This window comes from Corvus cornix, chromosome 6 (assembly GCF_000738735.6).
Source record: "Corvus cornix cornix isolate S_Up_H32 chromosome 6, ASM73873v5, whole genome shotgun sequence".
Classification (NCBI taxonomy): domain Eukaryota; kingdom Metazoa; phylum Chordata; class Aves; order Passeriformes; family Corvidae; genus Corvus; species Corvus cornix.
The window spans coordinates 8,157,081-8,172,789 of NC_046336.1; the positions used below are offsets into that span (position 1 = coordinate 8,157,081).

General features: G+C 49.7%; 1 protein-coding gene across 1 annotated transcript; it reads right to left on the bottom strand.

Moving 5' to 3' along the window:
* Positions 1 to 2,177: 2,177 nt before the first annotated feature.
* On the bottom strand, positions 2,178 to 15,481 carry ADRB1 (adrenoceptor beta 1). Its single transcript, XM_039554367.1, has 2 exons — positions 14,154 to 15,481; positions 2,178 to 4,888 (listed from the first exon to the last, which is right to left on the bottom strand). The coding sequence occupies exons 1-2, from the start codon at positions 15,429 to 15,431 to the stop codon at positions 4,718 to 4,720; spliced, it is 1,449 nt and encodes a 482-aa protein (XP_039410301.1). The 5' UTR covers positions 15,432 to 15,481; the 3' UTR covers positions 2,178 to 4,717.
* Positions 15,482 to 15,709: the final 228 nt, after the last annotated feature.

The following is a 15,709-nucleotide window of genomic DNA, read 5'->3' on the forward strand; positions in this document are numbered from 1 at the left end:
TGTTGACCTGGGAAGAGAGAGCTTCTAGAATTTAAGGGCTGGGCAATTTCTTGGAAACTGCCTTATCAGCACGAGTACAAACTGGAGTTTCAACAACCCTTCCTGCGCTGCACGTCCCTGGTTCCTATTCCTGCAGTTCAGTGAACATATGCTGCACACATATGTTTATTTTGTAGTTTGCTATTTAAAACAGCCTTGGGCCCAGATTGCCTCAAAACCATGAAGCCAAGATCAATTTCTTTGCTGATACTGAAATCAGGGGTCAAGGAAGTCCCAAAGCAAACCAATAGTGGGGAGCACAGAGGCTGTGTGAAGGCTCATTCCAAGAACCTCACATGGCTTTCCTTCACTGGTGGAGAAGGAAATCGCACGGGGGGGTCAGGGGTTGTTATCAGCAAAGCAAAAGGTGGTTTTGCATGGCAAGGACAGTCACCAGGGTGCAGGCTGGTCTAAGAGCAGTGGAACTGTGCTAAGAGGGGATGGATGAGTGCAGCACTCCAGGGATTTAAAACAAAACCTGATGATACATTAAAGTCTGCTGGAGGCATGAGCCCACACTTACACAGGCACAGAGTTGCTCTGAAGTTTCACAGACAGGACAGGATGGGTTACTGTGAACCTCCAGGGTGTCTTAGTGCCTCTAACACTCCTGGCTAGAGAAAATCTGGCAGTTCAGGCAGAGCTACCACCCCTTGTCCTCCCCCAGCTCCTCTGCCAGTGCCTTGGCCCAGCCTAGGGTTTGGGACAACGCACAGCTGGGCAGTCTCCACCCCACACGCGTCTGGGGTTCTGGGGAAGGCATCTTCCTAGAGAGCACGGGCTTTGCATCTGTGGTTCAGCCCTCACCCCTGAGGGGCAGGTCTGGGTGAAGGCCTTGGGAGCAGCCAGCCAAGCCCACCTGCCCTCCCTCTGCCCTCAGCAGGACAGGCTGCTCTGCAAAGCCAGCACCTCCCTAGGAAACAAATGTCCCTCGGAAACAGAGCCCCAGGCACAGAGCACCAGAAACTTCACCTCCTGAATTGCTGCTGTGATAATCCTGTTTGCTCTGTCTTAGTGACTGAAGAGAACTATAACCAAGGAAAACAGAGGGATTATCCCCCAGCACCTGTTCCCACTGAAAGGATTATCGTAGCTGGCTGCATCAATGACGTCCTCTAGGTACCACCATGAAAGCAGCCTGAGTGACATGGCAGCCCACCAGAAGAAGACCTCTCTCCCCTTCTACACTTTCCTGGGTATTTTCAGCTTCTGGAAGCTCCTCACAGACAAAGGCCAGTCCATATAGGTACAAGTCAGTGTTTTTATGTCTGCAGCACACACACTTGCTCTCCAAATAGCTTCATCTCTTGTTTGTCTGTCTAACGCGGAGGCAGCATGAGAAGTATGGGCTGTAAAGTGCAGGGCTGAGAAGACAGACAGCAGCTTTAAAACACTTTAAGAACAAGCTGTTTTTCCTGCTCAACCTTCCTTGTGTTTTTGTTGTTCCAGCACAGTATCTGACCCGCTCACCCCACAGCATAGTAGGGCTCTGCTGTGCTGCATTTACATCTAAAATACAATGGTAGTTGATGTAAGGGCTATTTACTGCAGAATGAAAATGATTGATTGCATAAAAAGACATCTTCCACAAAGCTGTTTACATGGGGAAGAAGGAAAACTGGAGAGCGTCCAGAAAAAATTTGAAGGGACTCAGCTCATCAATGGATGCAACAGGAATGCAACCCTCCTGTAGATGGAGGACTTGTGTTTAAAATCACCTTCCAGGCATGAAACCTGCCCCACTTGGGCCCTCTTGGCTCTCTTATGGGGTCACCTTAAATACTGAGGTTTGCTCAATCGCTGTGAAATTGCCCATGGGCTTTGCAGCAGTGCCCTGAGGGCCGGTTCTGCCTCAGAGAGGTGCTGCAACTGCCCCATCAGTCCTCTCAGGAAAATCCTTCCATCTCTTAAGCAGAGGCCTTGGAGAACAAATTACCACAGATGCAATTTTTTTTCGATAATGGAATGTAACATTAAACTAAACACTGGAACATGGAGAAAAACAAAGCAAAAAAACCGAGGGAAATAATCCTTAGCTTCTAATGATTTTTGCAAAACACTGCTGAAATTAGGTTTTATTGAAACAAAAATGTATTTATCATATCTGTCAACACTGGAAAACTATGGTTAAATTAAAACTTTATTTTAAACTCTGACTGTGCTCCAGAAGTGATATGAATTTATAAATAGTTTATCATACAGCACAGTATAAAAAGTACATTTATCCTGTTGTTATTGAGACATTGTTTTATATGAGATGGGAATTAACTTTACCCCCCTGGCTATCAAAACAGAGAAAAAAATTAAAGCCACAGGGAGGAGAGCAAAAGCAACCCCCACATCAGAGTCTCCTGTGAACAGGACCGTAGGAAAATGGTCCCCATTGGAAAAGGTCACCCCAATGCTGAAGCTTGTCTACATCTGGGCTGAGTCCAGGCAGTACCAAGCAGCAGAAATCTCTGATCCCCACCGTGGTGCACAGGATTTCAACCTCTGACCTGCATAAAAGCTGTTCTCAAGCCCTGAGCCAGCCAGGCCCTCGGTTTAAATCAGTTACACTGTGGATGGGTGGCTCTTTCCAAAGTCTTCACCCTGTTGTTTTTGGCCACAGCTTGGACAGGATGGTTGCAGACAACTTCTTGTGCCAGCTCAGCTTCAAAGCAAGGAAAATCCTGTGGCCCTGATACCAAGTACAAGGCACTGCAGAGTCTCTTCTGACACAGCTCAGTAACACAGGATATAAACTGGGCATTAAGTCTGACTATGCAGCTGTTTTACCTGGCCAGGAATTTCCACATGGCTGATGATGTTGGTGCCTCTCCTGTGTTCTTGCTATGCTCCTGGTGCTTCCCAGTGGCTCAGGTATCATGCTCAGCTACCAAAGGGTAGAGCCTGCCTGGACTTTTAGGGGTGCTCTTTGAGATCTCTAAGCAGCCCCATGGCAGTGGTGACTCTGCCAGAGGGGAGCAGCAGCTTCCAGGTGGGAGAGGATCAGAAATATTCTCCTTGGGTATTTCAGTCTTGGAACCTCAGATAGAGGAGACAGCATTCCTGTATTCAAGCTTCATTAATATCCCATAAAAAAAGAGAAATGTTCTCCATTCCTGGGGCCAGGCAGAGTCAGTGTGCCATATCCCAGGGTCCATATGTGTGTGGGGGGGATGCAGATGATGGGCTGTGACACAGCAGCACAAATGCAGCCCACGAGGATGCTGGCTGGCTGCAGAGCATGCAGCAGCACAAGCCTGCTGCTCCTGCATGTGGTGCAGAGGCCATCACTGAAGTGACAGGGAGTCTGTGGCCGCAGGGTGACTGTGGAAAAGCACAGAGAGGGGAGATGGGAAGCTGGTGGCGGGAGGCTCCAAGCGGCAGCAGCCAGGAGCCAAATTGTGACATGGGGAGATAAGGCTCTTGATGGATAGACCTCAGAAGGTTTGAAGGTTTTTGTTCTGCTTGGATAAGCAGTGAAATATTCACAAGATAAGCTTCAGAAATGCATCTGATCTGAAGCCCTCAGTGTCTTAAAAAGCAGGGCTGGAAATAGAACAACAGAATTCCTCCGTGGCTTTTGTGGCCCCTGGGCTTTCCTTCCCCAGCACTGGGATGACCAGAATTACCCACACAAGCAAACCAACAGTCAGGACAGCTCTGAGAGCCAGACCTTCCCTGCACCTCAGGCATTCAACTGTGCTAGAGTACCAATCTAGATGAGGGCTGCAGGCAGCACTGAGGATGGCCAGCAGTTATGCTGCAACTTTGAATTGCAGTGCTTGAGTGCAGTGCTTTTGGAGGCTGCATCACTTCCTTGGAAATAAATTAGAGCACTGTACTTTACTCCAGCAAGTTTCCTTGTACCATGAGTTGTTTAAACAATTTGTCATTATGCATTTCCCATTCAGACAAAAAACAGACCACGAAGCCTGAGGCACCAAGGCTGGTAGGAAAACGGAAATCCTGCTCCAAGTGGGCAGAGAGCAGCTCCCTGGCTCTGGGCAGCGCTGGCAGACCCAGCCAAGGTTTGGGGCAGGAAGTAGCAATTTCTGGCTCTGTAGAGACCTTTCAGGTTCACCTTTGAAATATGACTCCCAATCAGTTCTGCAGGATTTCTGTCTGAGCATCCCCCAGGTTTGGCATGCCTTAGGGAGGAACCAGGTCCAAACCCCGAGGTCAGAGCAGCAGAGGGCTTCCAGCAAGCCAGGGAGTCAACCCCATTTAGGGTCAGCCCATCTCTTCCCCCATGTCTCTCCCTGGGCTTTCCAATTTGTCATTTATTGCTTTGCCCTAATGATTTTCCCCATCCACCCCCTAGCTTTAACCTCTTCCCTGCCAAGCCATGTTTGGAGTTTACGGGAGAAAGTTGTTTATGTTAAATAGCTTTGTAATAGTTCCGTCCTCCGCCACCTCCCTTCCTTCCCCAATAAAAGCCCTACGGCATGTTTGGCAAAGCCTGTAAACAAAGAGGAGGGTTTGGAGACCCAACAAATATTTGGTGAGCCCAGCGGGGAAATACTGTCTTTTTTGAAGGATGTTACAGCCTGAACTCATAATAGTAGGAAGCTAGTGTCCACCCTAGGTAAGGAACTGCCTACTTGCATCCACTGGGCATAAAATACAGATGCCCATGCAGCCAAAAGTCATCACTGGGTGCAGAGGGTTAACCCTGTGTTTTCCTCAGCAGTCAAGATGGTGCTGATGGCAGCAAACCTATGTGTTTGCTAATCTCCAAATACTTGAAGTTGTGACGAGTGAGCAGAAAAAGGAGAACATGAAAAGGCAAGAGTGTTTTGAACTCACCTAGGCTAATGAACAGAAGCACAAGGCAATGAAAATCCATTAGCCTGGCTGCTCCCTGCAGAGGAAAACCAGGCACACAAAATCCAATTCATTATTCTCTTTCTTATTTAACGCTAAGTAAGTCATTGAACTTTACTACTTGATCTATCCATTTTCTTTAGTAGTAGGGCTGCAGGAAATCTTTCTCTTCTCAAAGGGGGTTTCAAGTTTCTCACTGATATCATGTAAAAAATACTTGGGAGTGTATGAGTAAAAAATAACTGCATTTCAAAGGGAGCTTGAGCTATGCAGATAATGATAATTTTTCTTCTCTGAAGCACAGAATTGAAGAGTGGAGGCCCCTGGGAAGCTGGGAGCACCACTGTTCTTCTTCCAGGCCATTATCTGGAGACAGGCCCTCAGATAGACTCCGATGAGGCCACGGGAAGGATTATCTGCTCGGAGTGCTAATGGCAGGCACTTGACAACATCAACCATTTAATTTATGAGGTGCCTTGTAACATAAAGGCAAAGAAATTCATACCATGCAATAGCCCAAACACATCTGGTGCAATTAAAAATTGTCTAATGAAAGCCCAGCCTGCTCTACAACCCCACTTACCTAATTACAGCTATGTAGGAAAGTTCCACCTTTCCAAAGCACCTTACTGGATTTTGTACTGTGATGGCAGCGTTATGTAACGAGAAATATATTAATGGAAACTCTCCAGCACTGAAATCATTCCAGCCTTTTTATCACCACATTCCCTGCTCCCACGTAAGTGAAGTGTGCAGGAATAAAAGCAGCTAAACATCATTCACCAGCAGACATACATGATGGGGGTTGCTCACAAGCCCCTAACAGCTCAGTGGTGCCCATGAGTGTTGGGATCCATACGTACACTCTGGGCAAACAGAGCTGCTCTTCCTGGGGAATTACTTTACCACTGCCCCTGGCTTGTGGCCATGTCACCCTCTTGCATTTGAGGACAGTTTAGTGCTGTGACCCACCTGAGTTGCTCTTTCAGCTGCCCTGGTCCCAATCTCCGTTGAAAGCTTGTCCCATGCCCTATGCTGTGGTCTTGCAAATAACCATACTTAAATAATTTTTTTTTCTATTGCACAAGTATTTGTAAAAAAACCTAAACTTATTTTAACTTTTCACATACAGTGAGAAGCTTAATGGCTTAGTCACTAAGCCTCTGAATAGAATATTCAGAGCAGCCTCTGAAACGGAGGGAAGGTTTGGGTGATGAGTCCTCCTTTTCCAAGAAAGTTCAAGCAAAAAATAGGCTGGAGAGGGCTGGTCTGGGTCTCAGCTTCTGCAGCATCACCACCAGACATGAGGCTTGTGATCACAGTGATGGATCTAAATCGGGGCTGCTCCCAAAACAGATGATCCCTAACACATCACTCTGCATCTTCCTATGCCAACTGTTACACGTGTTCGTGTCACCTGCTGGGTCAGCTGAAACAAACCTTGTCTGAAAGGGCTGGTGTTTAGCCACAGAAGCCCAGTGCCCGTGCAGTAGCACAGGCAGCAGAGCCAGGCTGGGAAGCAGGACATGTAGTGGGAGTTGAGGGCTGGGGAGACGAGAGGGTGCAAGCCCCAGCCCTGGCTTGGACAGGCTGATGCTGACAACCACAGACAGGCATCTACTATAGCTGGTAACTACCTGGCAGTGAAACAGGAACAAAACCTCTCCCTTGGATGTTCTCAAGGTGGTTTAGAGCACTCCTACAACACCCGTTGTCACCGGCAATTACTGCAGCAGCAGCTGCCTTGTGCTGCATATTAGATAAAAGCTCCAAAACCCCCTGTATTTGACACGAGCTGTTTTGTGAGCAGATCAGGGGCTCCTGTGTCAGATCCAGCCGGGATGCCCTGGTGGTGTGGCTGTCCTAGTCTGGGGACGGGAACCTGCCAGGGTACCAGCGATGCCTCGGTCGAGGCTGTGTGTGAGCAACAGGTCCCGCCTCCCGTGCCCACAGCGAGGAGAGCTGCCTGCCAGGGAACGCTGCCTGCCAGGGAACGCTGCCTGCCAGCGAACACATCCCACACTGCCCTTCGTGTCCTCAGTGAGCTGACTGAGATTTTATTTGACGGCTCCCAAGTGAGCATTTAGGGGAAGAGCAGACAAACAAACCACCCCTGGCTGAAGGCGGGCGCTGCGAGCGGGCGAGCTGTGAAACAATGGGAGCTTTGTAGGACATCTCCCAGTTCACCTGCTCCAGTCCAAGAGGAAGCGCTCCTCCCTCCACAGCACGATGAGGGGGTGGCAAGCCTCGGGGGGGACGCGGGCTGACACTCACCTTTGTGTCTCAGGACACCTCTGGGGTCCTCTCCGGTGCTTGGGCAGAGGGAGGTGACTGGGGGCACCGTGAGCTGTCCCTGGGGTGGATGGCATTTGTCCGTCACCACGGCTTGCACAGGGTGTGCAGCGGCATCTGTAACCCTCACGGGACCAGTCCATGCGGGGCTCTTCTTCATCTGCACATGCGAACTTTGGGCCGGAACGCTGTTCTCCCTTCCGCGCTAGGAACTCCCACTAGGGGCTTGTCTCAAGTCCTTCTTCTTAACAAGAGGTCTCTAAATTTTGGCCACAAAGCACTGTTCAAATTTTACCACCTGGAAAAATCTTTTGTCATGAGCTATTGTGCTGTCCCTGCAATTATTCCTTACAGTGGCAGGGTGCCCCTCTGAGGGAGGGCAGCTTGCAGACTTTGATGGGGCTGCAGCACTCACCTGGCCCTGCAAAATGACTTGTTGGTAGCTGAAATATTTATACACCTAGCAGCTGCTGAGATTTTGGGCTCTTTAGTGTCTCCATTTGCCTCTTTGGTGTATACACTTAGGTCTGCCTTTCAAAACATTGTGCCAATGAGCTTAAGACCAATTACCAAAATAATTTTGGTAGGAAGAAGCCAAATATCATGGCTTTGAGAGAGACACTGAGCCAGGCTTGCAAAGGTACATCACTGCCTAGAGACACACAACTGTGGCTAATGGCTAAGGCACTGAACTAGTAGAAAATCCTCATTTAATCTCATTAAGCACAACAAGATTTGGTGCATTACACAGGATCAGATGGGAAAGGTACACCATTACATCTGAGATGCTCTGCTAATCATGGTAATGGCAGAAGACTGGGTAAGGTTCTGTTCTCTCCTTTAGGTTGTGAACTTGGAGGTCAGGACTCAGTTCCTATTTGTCTGGGAATTTTGCACTCTGGTGCAGCCAGTTTTAATAACTCTGAGCATCAATCCTGAAAAGAATGGGTACAACCAAATCCAGACACTGCCCAGCACCTGGTACTATTCATGTCTGGATTCAAAATGCTGCCAGGGTACACACAAAAAAACTTGTGCTGCTGGGTGCTAAGGCCAAGCAGGCAAACACTGCCATGAAAAACCTGGAAGCTGAGTGGGGCAGGGAAGAAAAAAGTTAGCTTATGAAGCAAATGTGAGTACCAAGCTGCTGGTTTTGGTGAACCAGGAAGCTGAGTGCCAGTTTGCATAACAAACCCAAACTCTCTTCCATTTGCAGCATGGCAGGCCCGATTCTGTGGTCCTGGTTCGCAGGATGGAGGATGATTCAGGGCAGGGGCACGGCTGGCAGCCAGTGCCAGCACGCCTGGACAGCCAGGGCAGCACGGGCACACCCTGCAGCACTGCAACCCCCCGAGGCCACGGGGCACCTCCCGTTTGGCACCAAGCAGGAGGAGGGTGGCTCCAGGCTGGGGAGCAGCTCCAGGTCCAAAGAAACTCAGCTGGAGCCACTTGGAGAGGAGGGGGAGATGCTGAAGGGGTCGCATGTGTCCGCAGCTGGCGAGGGAGCTGCACAGCTTTACATCTGCTGAAAACTGCTCAGGTGTGCTTTAGTCTGCTGCTGTTATCCAAAAAGAATAAGAAAAACTTCTAGGAATGTTTTGGGCATGTTTCAGCTGCCAGTCCTCTGGTGGCATGGTCCTATATGGAATGTCTCACCTGTCACACTTCTTAACCTGTGTTTCCACAGTGCCTCGGCCTGGTGTATCCCCCTCCAAACCAATTACAATTTACCAGTAAAAGGCAACACCTACATCATGGCCAAAGATACCCCAGTCTTCCTTTTTGCAATGACAATCCTGTGTTTGCTCACCAGCATCACCTTTTTTATCCTTTTCCCATCTCAGTCACTTTTCCCAGCAGAGTTTGAAGTTACTGAATTGCAGGAATAAGTCACCTGCTGTTACCATGGGCGGCTGCTCCTCGCAGATGGGCAGGCATACAAACATCTCAGAGAAGAAGCAGATCAATTTCGTCTGCAACACAATTGTCACAAATATTGTTGATCTTACATTATGTGTGATTGTTTGTATAAAGAGAACGAATCCTTACTTCCTCCTGGGGCGTTTGGCAATTTGGCAGGGTCTGAAAGCGAGTCAGTGGTGCATAGGGTAATGTTCCTTAGGGAGAGTGTGCTTAGTGCTATTGCAGGAGATCACATTAGTGCTCTTGAAACAATCAAACAGAAAGTCCCAGCTGAACAATGAGTTTTTAGGATGAAAAGTGAAACATTAGGAAGGTGTGTACATTGCTGTGAATTTGCTTCATTTTGCCCGTTGATGTGGCAGTAACAGAACTATTTTTAGGTATAATCCTTCAAACAGAACATGACTTCTCCTTTCTGATTAGTACAAAGCTGGCTGCTAGTCAAAGGATAATTATTTCCCAACACATCACCTAACACACACCAGCAAACAAAACACTCATTATTTGAACTATCCAGCACTAACTGTTGTTTAGCAGTTAACATTTGCTCAACAGCTTTAAATAGGACTGATTGGTCCAGCTTCATTAGCAGAGGTCATTTGCTGTTGGTAACAATACTTTTCTGGACATAGTCTCTCGTATGAGATTAGATTATCAGGTCAAATTCTGCTCCCAGTGGCAATGATACCTGACCGCATTTGGCCTCACGAAAGTCTGCTCTTTTCAATTCATAGCTGCCCAATTTCCAGCCCTGCAGCTGATATATTACATAAAGGAAGTAAGTGCACTCCACCAGACGGGAAATTACAATAAATTAGGAAAGTGTGCAGCACAAGGAAGGTTTGCAAAATAGCCACTTAAAAGTTACTAATAAAACCTCAACCTCAGATAGGGTTTAGAAAAAAAAAACCAAAGCTGATAAAGGAGTTGTCCTTATAGTTGAGGACACATGGATACCCAAGAGGGAAAGCAGCATCTGCATAAGAACTAGTGCATGCAGCAACTCAAACACCCAGCTGATGCTGTCAAATGCACAGTTCAGATCATAAGCCACCTTTTCTGCCCATAGTTTCATGCTGCTTGGAGCTATAGCCAGTGGATGCTGAGGGCTGCAGTCTCAGAGTGCAGCGGATTTGCAGGAGGGCTTCTGTGCAACTCTCACTGGTTGGGAGTCCCTCTGCAGAGCCTGCTGCATGTCTGAAACAGCCTCAACTTCCCTGAGCACATGGAAAACTGAATCCAGTCCTTCAACCTGATCTATTCCCATTTAAACACGTGGAGAGAAGCAGCCTTCTTTTCAGAAGTGCTGAGCAAACACTGCACAGAGTGCTGCCGGCGCCTTGGAGAATCAGGCGTCTTCCATGTGGAAGTCTCCAGGCATCCTCGCCAAATAATTTTGGTCCTGGCAGCTGCAGGACATTTTCTCTGAGCAGATTTCTGGTTTACCTGTGTCTCCCTTCCTACAGGCCTGCAGCTCTTTGCTGTTGCTTTCCTGCCCACGTACGTGTGCAGCCGCATGCCTACCACCTTTACTTTCTAACTTGCGGCTCCAACTGCTAAGCCATGTCTGGCTTTTGTCAGAAAAAAAATATTCATCGTGAGTGTTTGACTCATTGCCTCCGGAGTATTTCAGCTGCCCCACAATGTTTCTCAGAGTATCCTTCTTCTCTGCAGAGAACAGCCTGTTCTGAGTGATCCACAGCAGACTGCTCGCCAGCAGCCTCCCCTTCCTTGCACACATGTGTGCCATATGTCCTGCTCTGTCCTCGCTGTTACTGTGCCACCGCCTTTTCCATGCCGTGCAAGATGGACTGGCATCTCCTGCGCAGGCTGCCAGTGGGATTACTTCAGCTGTCTATGAAGGGACTCAACGTGTCAGCCTCCAGACTCTTCCAGCAAGTCCTCAACTGGCAAAAATTCAACAGCAGACAAATCCTGACCGCTTTGCTGACACAGCTGGCCCTTCTGAGTTTAGCCCAGTGGGCTAAACTCATCCTACCTCAGTGCCATTACACTTGTCCAGGAGATGCATCACCCAGCACAGTTCTTCAGCAGGGCAAGCAGAGCAAGTTCTGGGCATACATTTCCCACCTAAGTTGGAGCCTGTTGAGGCAAAATTGTCACCACTTTTTAAAGTCTAAAGACAGGAGTGTTTGGATAGTTAAAATTGAATATGTGAACTGATTTATGAGAGGAAGAGCCAAGTCCATTAGGTTGTCCTGCTCCATGCAGTAGTCACTGTGCTTCCCCAGGATCCAGCACACCGCTGAGGATGAGGGTTTGACAGTCACTTCAGTTCCCAGCCAGCTGCTGGGATCCTGTCCTGCTCTACCCAGCATGACCTGGCCCTGCCCTGGCTCTGTGATCCCGACGTTCACAAGGAGAGCAAGGCAACACTGTCTCCCCATCCCATCTCATCCCATCCCATCCCATCCCTGACATGCACAGCCAACATCTTGCTGCAGTTGCAGTCATCAGACATCACCATGCAGTGCACCTTTTTGGTCCTGTTGTGTTTGCTGTAATCAAAGATAAAACCAGATGGTTTGTTTTTTAATTCATTTGGTGGCAGAGTGGCAGAGCCCACTTCACTTAGCTCCTGATCTAACATCACCCAGCATTTTAAGGAGCCCATTTCACTGTCATCAAGGAAGACACCGTTAACTGCAGCTCACCTCAAACTCCAGTAACATCAATGGAAAAGTATTATTTACTTCCCAGGTCCCTTTATTTTGTCTTTGCATAAAAAGAGCAACTTTTTTTTCTCCCCTGAAAATACAACATTAGAAATTGCAAAGGACAAATTCCTCAACTTTGAAAACAAAGAAAAACGAACAACTGTTTTCCAAAACAAACCGTGAGCCACCACCCTGAAGAACTAGCTTTGGGAAGTGCTCTTCCTGGGAGCTGATATTTAATCAAACTATACTCCTGAGTTTAATAAAGCTAAAAATGACTTCACTTTTATTCTGCACTGTCTTTTTGTTGCTCTGTCTGCCATGTATTCATTTCAGTAATGAAAAACTTTATGAAATCACAAGGATGGAGCACACCTTCATAAAGCCATAAAGGAAGACAATCAAACCAGGGACACAAAGCTGCAGCACTTCTGTTCACTGTAACTTCTTACTTAGAACAATTAAAAATGTAACATTCAGTTATCATTACCTCCTTGGGGAGGATCAGCTGTCAACATGAGGTGGACTTACTTCTGGGGTGGCATGTAATGCTTACAGAGATTTCTTTCTACTCAAGACCATTTTAAGCTTTCAAATTAAACTCCCTCTGTAATCTTAAATATTCTGGGCTCCTGACTCCCAGCCATGTACTCCTACAAAAATAACTACAAAAGACAAAAAAAAAAAAAAAAAAAAAAAAAAAAAAAAAAAGAGAAAAAAACCCAGAAGAATATATTCCAGAAAGGAATAGTTCAAGAAAATGAGTATTCATTATCAGCGTGGAAACACCTTGTCTTTAGCCATTAATTTAGCCATTAATTTTTTCTCTTTAATAAGGGAAGTTAGTGGACCTCAGTGCAACAGGAACACAACCATACTGGGGTTCAAACAGGTTTTTTACAACACTGTGTCAGGAAAAGCCATTAGATCAAGTTGTATTGGCAATCTGAGCCATCTTTGGAGAAAAACAAATGCTGTTCTTCCCATTATAGGTAGGTATTGTTTCAAAACCTATAGAGACACGCTTGTGCTGCAATGGTATTTATTGCACATAGACCAATTACTTACACAGTAGTAAATTGCACCAAAGTATAAATATGTTATAAAACACACACAGAGAGGAAAATGGAAATTACACACAAGTGCTAAAATAACAGCAGATTCACGTGGGCATTTGGAAATAAAAATAAAAATAATAAAGTCTCTTAAGATATTTTAATTTATAATATGGATATATTTACAGTACCTTCAAAAAATAATATTAAAAAAGTCACTCTCTCAATAAAACTATAGCAGATCAGACAAAACCAGAAATCAGGTTCAGGGTCGGTGTTACTCAAACCTCCTCTTCCTTTTCAATCTGCATGTGTGTATGCTTGTGCAAGTAATATCTTCAAATAACTTTACAACTCTTTAACACTGTGCAAAAAACGACTTAGTCGCCATTTTTAAAAAAATGTGCAGTAAATTTTTGTTGCCAGGATTCTCCCCCCTCCCCCCGTTCATCTGTAATTACAATGAACAAGCTGCAGAAGGTTCCTCGCCCCCCCTCCCCGGCCCTGGTCATAAAACCCTATTAGTGGTACGTAAATATGCTGTTTAATATAAACATGGTCCGTTCATTCCCCTGTACAATATGCACAGTTTGAGGTAGAAGTTTCTCAGCCTGACTGCTACTGTCTGGCCGAAGGAGATAAGCACAGTAACTCACTGCTTGCTGATGCAGAGGGAATAAACACAAGAGTGTGGGTTGGGTTGTTTTACCCCCTTTCGAAATATACCAGTGCTCCTTATTACTCATTATTTTCTCTCTCGCTACTCTGCAGACGAGGAGAGCACGGCTACTCCGAGCTTAAAACTCATCTTGCCAGCAGGTCTCCGTCTTGCCGGCCGCGCTCTGTGCCCGGAGCACCTGCAGCACCGACCCCGCGCCTCCCAAAATCCCGGTGCCCTGGGAGAGGGGATGAGCCCCGGGGCCAGGCGGGGGTGGCCGGACCCCAGCTGCAGCCGAACTCGGCCGCCAAGGGCCAGCACCACCCGCGGGTTCGGCCACCAGCACGGTCCTGGGACAGTCACCCGAGCGCAGGCGCTGCCGCCACAGTCCCCGCCGACAGCGCGGCTCCTAAGGACAAGGTGGCTGTCTCTGGGATGGGCTGTTTATTTCCTTTGTTCTCCGGTCAGTGGGTTTCCTGTTTTCTGTAGTTTCGGATGAGGTATGTTGCACACCAGTTCACCTGCTTTTATTCCTAAGTAAACACCCGCACTCCCCCTGCCAAGGCGGGCATCGTTTCGCTCGGCAATAGCATTACCATCAGGCGGCTGCCGGGGATTTCTCTGCTCCTGCGTGTCTCCCAGCCTGCCTTCCCCCCTGTCCCGGCCCCGACGCGGCCCCCCACGTCCCCCCTATACCTTGGACTCCGAGTCGGAGGCTTTGCTATGTCTCTCCTCCAGGCTGGACTCGCTGCCGCCCCGCGTGCCCCCGTTGCAGTCGGACCAGGTCCCGGCCAGGCTGCGCTCGGGGGAGCCCACGGTGCTGATGAAGCCCCCGGGCAGCCGGGCCAGCTCCCCGCCGCCGCCGTGCAGCCACCGGTCGGCTTTCCGGCGGCAGCAGAGCAGCCTCTTGAAGGCCTTACGAAAGTCGGGGCTGCGGCAGTAGATGATGGGGTTGAACGCGGAGTTGGCGTAGCCCAGCCAGTTGAAGAAAACGAAGAGCCAGTCCGGCACCAGGTCCCTGTTGAAGACGTTGACGATGTTCACCAGGAAGAAGGGGAGCCAGCAGAGGGTGAACACTCCCATGATGATGCCCAGAGTCTTGAGGGCCTTCTGCTCCTTCATGGCCATGATGCGGGAGGTCTTTCGCTTGCTGGCTCGGCCGTTGCCGAGGATGGGCTGGTGGTGAGGGTGAGCGGGCAGGGGCGTCTGCGGCTGCTCCTGGCTGCCGTAGAACCGGCCCTCGCACCTATCGATCTTCCTCATCTGCTCCTTGGCCTCTCTGTACACCCGGAGGTACACAAAGATCATGATGAGAAGGGGGATGTAGAAAGAAATGATGGACGAGGCGATGGCATAAGCCCTGTTGGTGACGAAGTCGCAGCAGCCCGGATCCTGGTAGCACTGCAGCGCCTGGGGGTCATCATCCCGCCACCAATGCATCATGATGGGCAAGAAGGAGACCAGGGCAGAGATAGCCCAGACGGTGCAGATGATGCCCTTGGCCCGACCCTTGGTCATGAGGCTCTGGTAGCGGAAAGGCGAGGTGATGGCCAGGTAGCGGTCGATGGCGATGACGCACAAGGTCTCGATGCTGGCCGTCACACAGAGCACGTCCAGGGAGGTCCAGCACTCGCAGAGGAAGGATCCCCAGAGCCAGGTGCCCCGCACCACCAGCGTGGCCCCGAAGGGCACCACCAGGAGCCCCATCACCAGGTCGGCGCAGGCCAGCGAGGTGATAAACAGGTTGGTGAGCGTCTGCAGCCGCTGCGTCCTCCCGATGGCCGCGATCACCAGCACGTTCCCGGCCACGATGAGCAGCACCACCAGGGCCATCAGCAGGCTCATGCCCACAGCCCACTGCTGCGACAGCAGCTCGGCGGCGGGCAGCTGCCTGCTCCCGGGCGGCACGGCCGTCACCCCGGCCACGGAGCGGTTCTGGGGGCCGCAGTCCGGAGGCAGCCACCCATCGCCCATGGCTGTGCGGGGCGCTCCGGCCGCCGCTCCGCACCGCGCCGCGGGCAGGAAGGCGGCGCCGCCGCCGCTGCCGCCGCCCCGGGGCTGCCGCATGGCCCCGCGCCGCGCCGGCGGACGGGCCCGCCCCGGTACCGCCCCGGCACCGCCCCGGTACCGCCCCGGTACCGCCCCGGCACCGCCCCGGCACCGCCCCGGCACCGCCCGCCGCCAATCGACACCGAGGGGGCGGGACTGGACCGCCCCGCCCGCCCCACCCCGCCGGCGCACCGGCGGTATCC